At 40.7% G+C, this 12,852-nt stretch overlaps 1 protein-coding gene across 1 annotated transcript in view; it reads right to left on the bottom strand.

Annotated features, from left to right (window-relative positions):
- The window catches only part of wdr36 (WD repeat domain 36), a 33,698-nt gene that overhangs the window by 6,315 nt on the left and 14,531 nt on the right, over positions 1 to 12,852 (bottom strand). Inside the window, exons 13-14 of the mRNA XM_080419298.1 lie at positions 2,290 to 2,404; positions 1,492 to 1,657 (exon numbers count right to left, since the gene is read on the bottom strand). Coding sequence (XP_080275424.1) covers positions 1,492 to 1,657; positions 2,290 to 2,404 — 281 coding nt within the window. The remainder of the gene's footprint in view (positions 1 to 1,491; positions 1,658 to 2,289; positions 2,405 to 12,852) is intronic.

Below are 12,852 nucleotides of genomic sequence, written 5' to 3'. Positions count from 1 at the left end.
AAACACACACACATACATGAGATTAATTTAAGAGAAATAATACTATGATTAAAAACTATTTTATAGTAATAACAATGATAATTATACAATAAATGATAATTATACAATAAATGATAATTATACAGATAATAACAATACTAATACTCTTATTATTATTATTATAAAAATAATAATAATTACTACCGGTAAACTAAGTACACAAACAAAGCACACAATCTTTTCACCAGAGCCAGTGTAGCAAATGTGAGCCATCCTGCTTTTAAAAGTAAAGTGGGCAAAGGGATCATTTACTTACATAGGAGCCACACAGTGGAACGACCTCGAAACCAGTGTCAAACTGACAACCAATCTGAGGTCTTTCAAGCAGCAGACAAAAGCACGTCTATTAGAAAAGGTTCCCCTATAGAGGGTCATTATTCTAGGGAAAGGTAAGGGAGCGCTTGTTGTTATGTATGTACTGTATATGTTGCTGCAGGGCTGCCAACATTGGACTGTCAGAATCCAGGAGATCGGTTGGGGGCGTGGCTAGCGGGGGGTATTCCCCCCGATTTTTTAAACAGAGTAGATGTCATTTCCTGTGTTTTGGTGAATTTTGTGAGTTTGATACCCGAACCGGGGGGTCTGGGGGTCCTCCCCCAGAAACCTTTTAACATAGTAGATGTAATTTCCTGTGTTCTGGTGAATTTTGGGAGTTTGATACCAAACCCAGGAGAAAACCAGAAGAAATGACGACCCAGGAGAGTGTCAGGAGACGTGGTCAAAAACCAGGAGACTCATGCGGGATCCAGGAGTGTTGGCAGCCCTGTGCTACTGTCATGTGTTTTGTATTGTAATGTACTTTTAACTTATTAACTGTTTAACGTTTAAAAAAAAAAAAAAATCCACAAGGGGTGCTCTAACGCAACTTAGGAATGATCCTAGGTCCCTGTAAAATGGAATGGACGGATGTGACAAGGGCCCAAAAAATGTCCCTTCCGTCCGCTCCAATGATAGGATTTGGAGAAAAAAGGTCCATATCTCCATCCTTTTTTACAGTGGTGAAAACGAGCCATTTTCGACGGGCTATCACTCTGCAATGGCGGATCGCGTTCGAAATATTATTGTTCCAGTCATTAGACGGGACCCTCGGCCATCACGCAGACACCCTTTGTTTACATCCGGGACCTCGTGGGGGGCTTCTACAGCTCTAAACAGATCAGCGTAAACGGTATAAAAAATAGCAGATCTACAAGCTCGTAGCGCGGCACTCGGTGCCGCGCTATGAGCTTGTATATCTGCTATTTTTGAATAGCCAAAGTGTAAAATAATGCTTTTTTAGCTCAAATCTAAAAATTACACAGATGCGTTCCAGCTCTTAATGGGTTAAAAAACCTCTGGCACTTGATGTGTTAACTGTTAGAGGACCTTAATGGTTTCTTGTGTCATCTTCGAACTGCTGTAACCATGATGTGTGGGTTTTATTGCTTTTCGAAATAAATCAAATCAAAACACCTGTCTCTGTGTAGCTTTATGGAAGCCGGGGGGGCAGGCAGCTGTGTGCACTGGACCAACTTCTTGCTTTTGAAGTGCCAAATCTTCAGGAGCCTATCAGAGCCGGCGCTCACCGTCACCTGACTCAAGCCGTCCACACACACGCCTCGAACCGCCCCCTGGTGGGCTGGAGAGAGAGACACAGAGACACAGAGAGAGATGGAGAGGGAGAGAGACAGAGAGATAGAGAGATGGAGATAGAGAGAGCTTTAATACGCTGGAGAGAGCAGCAGTATATATATACTTATTTTTAACCACTTAAACCCCATCATCCATATTCTGGGGAAAACCTTTCGCAGGAAAATAGCAGATCTACAAGTTCACAATGCGTCGCATGCGTCGCATTGCGATGCATTGCGCATGCGTCGCAACGCATTGTGAGCTTGTAGATCTGCTATTTTCCTGCTAAGATATTTAATGTAGAGCGAAGACAGAAAAGTCACTAGTATTGAGACCTCAAAACAAAGTATAGGGTTTAAAGGGATAGTTCACCCCCAAATTGACCTTTTTTCTTTGGATTACTCACCCCATGGAGACTTGAATTATCCGGTAGGAGACTCTAAGTGTCAACTTTGAGTCTCCTACCGGAGATATTAGCATCTTTCCGCCGGTCATCAAATTATTGGCTTAGGAATGCGACAAAAACTAAAAAACCTCCATGAATTCAAGGCTTCATGGGGTGTGTAATTGATAGAAAATAAGTCATTTCTTGGGTGAACTATCCCTTTAAGTGGTAAGTAGTACAGGCAGCGGTAGTACCTGTATCGTCTCCGTACTGCCCTCGGTGGAGTCCAGACTGCAGGTTGTACACGTCGATGTGTCCCGAGGACAAGCCGACCACCGCAAAGTTCCCACAGGAAGTGATGTCAACAGTCTGCCCGAGACACACACACAGACACACACACACACACACACACACACACAGGAAGTTATGTCATACAGCACATTGAGCAGTAGTCTCGGGTAGCCAGACAACTATTCCACAATCTCCGAACACTATATAGAGTCTGCAACTACACCTCCCGAAAGTCGAGAAAGGAAGCCATTTGTCATTCCCGTTCACTAAAATATATTTTTTAATACATTTTCGTGAACGGAAATGACGAACAGCTTTCTTTCTTCCACTTCCTTTTTTTAATTTCCATTTCTGATGAGCAGTAAGCTATATTAGGCCCTTGATTATTTTTGATTAAAATTAGGACAAATTTGGGTGACCCAAAGCAGGTTGCCCACTGTGATTATGTGGATTTCATCCTGACTGCTATCATGATCGGTAGACAGGTTCTGATGAGGGGTTGGAAGGATGCTGGGAGTCCTTCTTTCCAAGAATGGTTTGTAGAGATTGGCAAAGTTGCTGCTTATGAGCAGATAACCTATAGGAGGTCTGACAGATTGGATAAATACATCCGTAAGTGGGGAGGCTATATAATGTATATTGCTAACAGGACTTGAGATGTGGTGGTAGCGCAACATACTGTTATTATTTTTTTCCCCCTTTTACCTCATTGAATATAATGTATGTAAAGAAAATATCCAGGATCATTTGGCATTGTTTTTTTTTGTTTTGTTCTTTTTAATTTGATTTATTGTATTGTATTGTATTGTATTGGTTGTGGTTTTTGTTGCATTTGTTGTCTATTTGTATGTCTGCTTCTTGTGTTTAACATTCTCCTTTTGTTTATCTTCTACTTTTTGTGTATAACTGAAAAATGAATAAATGTCGTCTTACCTCCTGGCAGCCCAAATAGTAACCTATGCTTAAGTTGTGGGGACCACCTAGTAACAACTGCTTACCATCTAGCAACCACCTCGTAACGAGTGCTTATCACTTCCTAGCGACTTAGGAAATCTAACTTTAGCAACCATTGTTATTGTGATTATGGTTACTAGCAGTGGTGGAAATGTACTGGAAAGAACTTTGAGAAACACTGCCCTTACATCATCGTATAAAAGAGTGTGTTACTGAAAAGTAACGGTGTGGTGGACATACAACGTTTTCACCAGTGGTGTAAAGTAACTAAGTACATTTACTCAAGTACAGTACTTAAGTACAATATTGAGGTATTTTTGGGCGGTGAAACCGCCCCTATAAGTGAGGTTTGGAAATTTGTACAATTATCTTGGGCAGTGAAACCGGCCCTATAAGTGAGGTTTGGAAATTTGTACAATTATCCTGCGCTGTGATTGGCCAATCACAATCTATTCAGGACTGTGATTGGCCAGTGTCACATGACACATGTGCATAGCCCTATATAAGAAACCATAACTTTAAAAAAAACATAAATTTGTTTTTTTAAAGTTATGGTTTCGTCCATCATAAAGAGTTTTTCAATAAATGTATTTATCTTTTGTACATGATTGGTTGACTCCATTCAGTATTGTGATTAGCTAGCAAGACACCGCCCACTTCACACAGGGTGTGATTTTTTACTTTACTGGAGTATTTCCAATTTTCAGTACTTTTAAATCATCTACTCCACTACATCTCAGAGGCAAATATTGTACTGGCAGAGATGTGCGCTCCACTGAGCATGTGAACCTTTCTAGTGGTTTTTAGTCATGGCTGCCAGTTCCCACCTGATGTTGTGAGGGAGTTCTGACTGCTCCACACCGTACTGAATAACTACTAGCTTGCATAATGTCTTCAGTGTTGGACTTAAATCTAAGATGTACAGATCATCAGAGGGTTGGTTGTTGAAATTGTAATCAAAGAGTATGATACGATCTCCCACCATGCAACAGCACATATGAAACGTCCGAGAAGGGCCGTTTCCCTTGAGTTCAACCTTATTCCAGGTGAAGGTCACTGGGCTGAATTTCCACACATCATTTAAGTATTCCCGGCTGTAGCCACCATATATGTACAGCTCTCCATTGTAGGCAAAGGCTGAATGACCCCGGCGCCCTTCTGGCAGAGGCTGTGCAGGAGGTATGTTCAGCCAGTTGTTGGTCTCGGTGTCAAACACTCTGATGTTGTAGACTAATGCGACTCCGTCGTCCCCACGGCCCCCAAATACAAACATCTTTGTCCCGATGATGGTGGCAGAGTGACAATATGAAACAGGTAGTGGAGTTCCTCTGGTGTTAATTAAAGCCCAGACCATTGTGGTGGTGTCCAACTTGTACATGTCATTCGTGTATCTTCCATAGTGTCCTCCATTGACGGATCCTCCATAGATATACATGACCTTCTCCAAGACACAGGCTGTGTGGTAGTACCTCGCCTTTGGAACAGTTCCAGAGATCTCGGGCTTTAACCATCTGTGGGAGTCGACATCAAATCCATAGAGCAGGTTGCAGTAAGGATATCCACCCCAGATGTAGACGCACTCTGCTATAAGTACAACTGTGTGGCCCGCGCGCCTGGAGGGAACATCAGGAGGACCTTCTCCTCTTCCATTTGTCCATGGGGGCAACTTCCTCCAGCGCAGAGACACTGTGTTGAAGATCTGGACTTCCATCTGACCACTGTTCTTCTTTAAATGGTTTCCTTCAAATGAGTACACCTTGTGTCCGACTACCACAACAACTGGGGAGTCATTAACGTGTCCTTTCAGATGTATCGTCCAGTGAAACATTTCACACACCAGCACCACTGTGAATCAGTGCAACTAATTTACAGAAAGGTTGTTAGAAGGCAGGGCAATTTATTTCCATGAGTTGCTGAATGGTGTTGTGTTATAAACTACAATAACGACATTTAAAAGGACAATTACATCTGATGTAATAATGATGTTGTGATATCATTGCGTGATGACATCATTATATGGAATAGCTAATGACGTTACTCAACCTGAATGTCTATTTGAGCTAAATCTATGATCTGCATTTTGTCAGTACTATGACATCAGTAATCCATATTTGGGCATATTGTGATAAAGACACACTATCTGTGTGTGTGAATGAACAGTGTTGTGCCTGAACGCGTTCAATAAACGATTGTTCATGAACTCGTTCATATTTTGGGCGAACGTGAACTGAACATACTGTATATCCGCTAGATGAACGTTATCACAGTTTAACTTCGTTCAAGAGTGTCCCAAATTTCCATGGTTACATCGGTTTGTCATGTTGTATTTCATCCTATTCTGTGTTTCCGAGGCGTCTTGAACGCACCATCAGCCAAAAAAAGAGAAAAGCAAGGCGGAGGCGGTGTCTGACATTCCTCTGCGCAGCGCGGAGTGAACAGTCTCATCTACGTGCAAACTACAGACTACTATGCAGCTCCGTGATTACAGATAGCCCCTCGGGTTAAAAATGCAAGAGAAGCAACACTTAGCTTTATAAAATAAATGTCCGTTTACAGTGGTGGAAAGTAATTAAGTACATTTACTTAAGTACTGTACTTAAGTACAATTTTGAGGTATTTGTACTTTACTTGAGTATTTCCAATTTCCAATACTTTTACTCCACTACATCTCAGAGGCAAATATTGTACTTTACTCCACTACATTTACTTGAAAACTTTAGTTACTAGTTACTTTTCAGATATAAACTATGATATTATAAAACATACATTAACCACTTTAGCCCTATTTTATACATAGGCTATTTGAAAATAGCCGATCTACAAGCTCGCGACGCGACGCGGGCTTGTAGATCTGCTATTTTCAAATATTTAGTCTTTTACTTTTGGTACTTTAAGTACATTTTGATGCCAATACTTTTGTACTTTTACTCAAGTCAATTTTTTATTCTGGACTTTTACTTGTAACAGAGTACTTTTATATTGCAGTATTGGTACTTTCACTTAAGTAAAGAATTTGAGTACTTTTTCCACCACTGTCCGTTTATAAGTTGTTGTGTCACTGTAGCATGCTGAGTGATAATGACCCACAGCTGTTTGTTCTTCTTGCAGAGTCTCCGACGCAAGATCATTTTGTAATTAAAGAAAGCTTCTGCGCTGTATTAGCTACACACACGCATGAACAACAACAACGTTGCTGTGGCCGGGTGTACTGCTTGTGTTGAAAACAAAGTCTTTTTCACAACTTTTCGCTATTGATGCCTTTTCTTTCTCTCTCTGCTGCTGCTGCTGCTGCTGTTCTCTCTGGGCTAGAGCCTAATTTACACTTCACAGCACGACGGTGTCCCGTGCCTAAAATAGCAGATACACAATCTCACAAAGCGTTGTCGATGCAACTCAGTGTGAGCTTGTAGGTCTGCTATTAAAACATTATGGCTACAAATGGCATAATCCTGGATTATATTCATATAATATAATAACACAGGCCTGGGTATTCAACGTTTTTCAAGTGAAGGACCCCTTAACTGAGAGAGAGACCCTTATATATATATATATATATATATATATATATATATATATATATATATATATATATATATATATATATATATATATAAAAATTACGAAAAAGAACTGAACTAGTTCATTTTTTGAACCATGAACTTTAGTTCAAATTTTTTTATTATGAACTATGAACTGAATTAGTTCATTTTAAAATTTGTGAACTGAACTTTGAACTAGTTCATATTTTAAGTGAACTTTCCCAACACTGTGAATGAATGACTCCTCTGACAGGAGGGAGAATCCTACTACTATAATTGACCTCCAAAAGTACGTCCGTGGTTGGTCAGCACACAATCACTCCATTTGCCTCCAAACTTGCCACAGACTATTGATCAGTGCTCTGGCTAATATTTAGGCTTCTTTCCCCGCCTTCAATGTACTTACATATTGTACAGTTAATATAAAACGTCATTTTAACATTTTAGCCCCAGCAGCTTTCCTTCTCTTTGGCCGCAGCAGCTTTGCCGTTAGGACCCCACCCTACTGAGCATCTCCATATATGGCCATATCAGTTGGATCACTGGTGCAACGTAGCTGTGATGTAGCTGATCACACCTAGATCAGCTGATCAAACCTCTAGTTTTAATGATTAAAATACACGATCTATCACACCGCATAATATACGCTCGGGTTTTTAGCTGCGGTTGACTCGTTATGGAATTATTCATGTTTCTACTGTACCACTCGTCCTAGGATATCATAGAAAAGGTAAGAAAACCGTCGGGCTAAATTCCCCTTTAACCCATTAAGACCTGAGGCGATTCTTTAAAAAAAATCTAAATCCTAACAGTTTTTTGAAAATAATATTAAAAATATTTTTTCGCGATTTTTCAAAAATAGCAGATCTGCAAGCTCGTAGCGCGGCACTCGGTGCCGCGCTATGAGCTTGTAGATCTGCTATTTTTGAATAGCCAAAGAAATCTAAAGTGACACAGATGCGTTCCAGGTATTACTGCTGATTATCAAGTCCCATTTCCCAGTCACATCTTTGATTCAGGATATTAATCTCTTCATGGGTACAGAACCATAATTAAAAGGTTGAGTGCTATATTAAAGGTTCTATGACATTCATTTTCCCTTTTTTTAATGTTTTTTGGGGGGGTTTTATGACCTCAATTAGACCCCAAAAAAACTGAACTTTAAACATTCAGTGGATTTTCTGTGGTCTGAGGTTTTCTGAATAATAAGGCTGAAAAGTAATCTGTGATTGGCCCCTGGACTTTGATGTCACAGTCCATTAGTCACCACATTATTGGCTTAGGAATGCGACCAAAAAGTATCCATGAATTGAAGTCTCCATGGGGTGACCAATCGATAGAAAGAAAGTCATTTTGGGGGTGAACTGTCCCTTTAAGTACCATTGATCCGAGCCGGAAACACAAATTGATTGACTGATCATCATCAGAATAAACATCCTCTGAAAATGCACGCGGTGTTAGGCAGCCAGATCAGATGGGTGGGCCGCAAATGCTTTCGAGATTTTCAAGTGATTTTCGAGATTTCGAGATTTTTGTTGATTTCGTACTAAAGTGCGGTGAAACCGCCCCTATAAGTGAGATTTGGAAAAATGTACAAATATCTTGGGCAGTGAAACCGCCCCTAAAAGTGAAGTTTGGAAATTTGTACAATTATCCTGCGCTGTGATTGGCCAATCACAATCTATTCAGGACTGTGATTGGCCAGTGTCACATGACACATGTGCATAGCCCTATATAAGCAACCATAACTTAAAAAAAAACATAACTTTGTTTTTTTTTAAGTTATGGTTTTGTCCATCATAAAGAGTGTTTCAATAAATGTATTTATTTGTACTTTGTACATGATTGATCGACTCCATTCAGTATTGTGATTAGCTAGCAAGACACATGTTGTGATTGGCTAGTGATACATATGACGAAACTAATCTAAAACCACTGTGATGTAACACTAGTATATTACTTAGATACTGTCCATTTCGTGAGAACAGTAAAGTAGAAGTCAAAGATCACTATGGCTGAAATGAGAAAAGGCAAAACCGATATTGAGAAGAAAATAGAAAGTCTTCCTAGAAGTGGCTCTTTAAGATCAAAGCATATATCAGAAAAGGTTAAAGATGGAATTGTGACAAAGCATAGATCATACATCATTGGTTGACTCCATTCAGTATTGTGGTTAGCTAGGAAGACACCGCCCACTTCACACAGGGTGTGATTTTTACTTTACTGGAGTATTTTCAATACTTTTACGTCTACTCCACTACATCTCAGAGGCAAATATTGCACTATTACAATTATTTGACAAAATTAGTTAGTATCAATATTTAGATTATTGTTACAAATCATGCATTAACCATTTCAGCCCTATGTAAACGTAGGCTATTTGAAAATAGCTGATCTACAAGCTCAAAGCATTTTCTATTGTGACGTTTTTTGAACGTAGCACCTCAACGCACGCGACAACATGGCATACCAAGAAATCGATAAGCTGACAGATGAAAGAGCTTCCACCTTTGGCTTTTCGGACTCTGATTCAGAGAACATACTATTCCCAGCAGATGAGACATTCTTTGTGAAGGACTCCGCACAGTCGACGTCCAGGCACCTGGAGCATCTGCTCAAGAAAAAAACACGAATGACGCTGCACTCTATCGCAGTATTGGCGAAGCAAGAGGATCCCAAGAGGACTTCGCATATACAAAGAACCTACCCTCGGGAGGAACAACGGCGACTGTCGATGTGTCCCGAGGACAAGCCGACCACCGCAAAGTTCCCACAGGAAGTGATGTCAACAGTCTGCCCGAGACACACACACACACACACACACAGGAAGTTATGTCATACAGCACATTGAGCAGTAGTCTCGGGTAGCCAGACAACTATTCCACAATCTCCGAACACTATATAGAGTCTGCATCTACACCTCCCGAAAGCCGAGAAAGGAAGCCATTTGTCATTCCCGTTCACTAAAATATATTTTTTAATACATTTTTGTGAACGGAAATGACGAACAGCTTCCTTTCTTCCACTTCCTTTTTTAATTTCCATTTCTGATGAGCAGTAAGCTATATTAGGCCCTTGATTATTTTGATTAAAATTAGGACAAATTTGGGTGACCCAAAGCAGGTTGCCCACTGTGATTATGTGGATTTCATCCTGACTGCTATCATGATCGGTAGACAGGTTCTGATGAGGGGTTGGAAGGATGCTGGGAGTCCTTCTTTCCAAGAATGGTTTGTAGAGATTGGCAAAGTTGCTGCTTATGAGCAGATAACCTATAGGAGGTCTGACAGATTGGATAAATACATCCGTAAGTGGGGAGGCTATATAATGTATATTGCTAACAGGACTTGAGATGTGGTGGTAGCGCAACATACTGTTATTATTTTTTTCCCCCTTTTACCTCATTGAATATAATGTATGTAAAGAAAATATCCAGGATCATTTGGCATTGTTTTGTTTTGTTTTGTTCTTTTTAATTAGATATATTGTATTGTATTGTATTGTATTGGTTGTGGTTTTTGTTGCATTTGTTGTCTATTTGTATGTCTGCTTCTTGTGTTTAACATTCTCCTTTTGTTTATCTTCTACTTTTTGTGTATAACTGAAAAATGAATAAACATTGAATCATAAAAAAAAAAATTAGGACACATTTGCGCGACTGTAAAGACAAAACGGAAGCGAGGAGGAGGCGTCGCTTCCGCTTTATCCCTGGATCGGTTTCAGAGCTTCCGTGCTCCAGACTGTATGACGGAATCATTAGAAAATTGTGAGAGGCAACAGTCTGGCTCGCGAGACTATATATTGCTCAGTAATGACTGCATACCTCCCAGTAACATCCCCTAAATGTCGCCTTACCTCCTGGCAGCCCAAATAGTAACCTATGCTTAAGTTGTGGGGACCACCTAGTAACAACTGCTTACCATCTAGCAACCACCTCGTAACGAGTGCTTATCACTTCCTAGCGACTTAGGAAATCTAACTTTAGCAACCATTGTTATTGTGATTATGGTTACTAGCAGTGGTGGAAATGTACTGGGAAAGAACTTTGAGAAACACTGCCCTTACATCATCGTATAAAAGAGTGTGTTACTGAAAAGTAACGGTGTGGTGGACACACAAGGTTTTCACCAGTGGTGTAAAGTAACTAAGTACATTTACTCAAGTACTGTACTTAAGTACAATATTGAGGTATTCTTTACTTTACTGGAGTATTTCCAATCTTCAGTACTTTTAAATCATCTACTCCACTACATCTCAGAGGCAAATATTGTACTGGCAGAGATGTGCGCTCCACTGAGCATGTGAACCTTTCTAGTGGTTTTTAGTCATGGCTGCCAGTTCCCACCTGATGTTGTGAGGGAGTTCTGACTGCTCCACACCGTACTGAATAACTACTAGCTTGCATAATGTCTTCAGTGTTGGACTTAAATCTAAGATGTACAGACGTAGATGTACATCAGAGAGTTGGTTGTTGAAATTGTAATCAAAGTTTATGATACGATCTCCCACCATGCAACATGCACCATAATACATCTGAGAAGGGCCGTTTCCCTTGACTTCAACCTTATTCCAGGTGAAGGTCACTGGGTTGAATTTCCACACATCATTTAAGTATTTCCCGTTGTAGCCACCATATATGTACAGCTCTCCATTGTAGGCAAAGGCTGCATGACCATAGCGTCTTTCTGGGAGAGGCTGTGCAGGAGGTGTGTTCAGCCAGTTGTTGGTCTCTGTGTCAAACACTCTGATGTTGTAGACGACTCCCTGGCCCCCACAGCCCCCAAATACAAACATCTTTGTCCCGATGATGGTGGCAGAGTGACATGCTGAATTAGGTGGTGGAGTTTCTCTGGTGTTAATTAAAGCCCAGACCATTGTGGTGGTGTCCAACTTGTACATGTCATTCGTGTATCCTCCATTGACGGATCCTCCATAGATATACATGACCTTCTCCAAGACACAGGCTGTGTGGTAGTACCTCGCCTTTGGAACAGTTCCAGAGATCTCGGGCTTTAACCATCTGTGGGAGTCGACATCAAATCCATAGAGCAGGTTGCAGTAAGGATATCCACCCCAGATGTAGACGCACTCTGCTATAAGTACAACTGTGTGGCCCGCGCGCCTGGAGGGAACATCAGGAGGACCTTCTCCTCTTCCATTTGTCCATGGGGGCAACTTCCTCCAGCGCAGAGACACTGTGTTGAAGATCTGGACTTCCATCTGACCACTGTTCTTCTTTAAATGGTTTCCTTCAAATGAGTACACCTTGTGTCCGACTACCACAACAACTGGGGAGTCATTAACGTGTCCTTTCAGATGTATCGTCCAGTGAAACATTTCACACACCAGCACCACTGTGAATCAGTGCAACTAATTTACAGAAAGGTTGTTAGAAGGCAGGGCAATTTATTTCCATAAGTTGCTGAATGGTGTTGTGTTATAAAATACAAAAACGACATTTAAAAGGACAATTACATCTGATGTAATAATGATGTTGTGATATCATTGCGTGATGACATCATTATATGGAATAGCTAATGACGTTACTCAACCTGAATGTCTATTTGAGCTAAATCTATGATCTGCATTTTGTCAGTACTATGACATCAGTAATCCATATTTGGGCATACTGTGATAAAGACACACTATCTGTGTGTGTGAATTAACAGTGTTGTGCCTGAACGCGTTCAATAAACGATTGTTCATGAACTCGTTCATATTTTGGGCGAACGTGAACTGAACATACTGTATATCTGCTAGATGAACGTTATTGTGAACGCGTTCATTCTGGCGTTTGTGAACAGCGTTCTCTCACAGTTTAACTTCGTTCAAGAGTGTCCCAAATTGCCATGGTTACATCGGTTTGTCATGTTGTATTTCATCCTATTCTGTGTTTCCGAGGCGTCTTGAACGCACCATCAGCCAAAAAAGAGAAAAGCAAGGCGGAGGCGGTGTCTGTCATTCCTCTGCGCAGCGCGGAGTGAACAGTCTCATCTACGTGCAAACTACAGACTACTATGCAGCTCCGTGATT

This window comes from Gymnoscopelus braueri (assembly GCF_963280865.1).
Source record: "Gymnoscopelus braueri genome assembly, chromosome: 22".
NCBI lineage: Eukaryota > Metazoa > Chordata > Actinopteri > Myctophiformes > Myctophidae > Gymnoscopelus > Gymnoscopelus braueri.
This window is presented reverse-complemented; position numbering and strand designations above follow the sequence as displayed.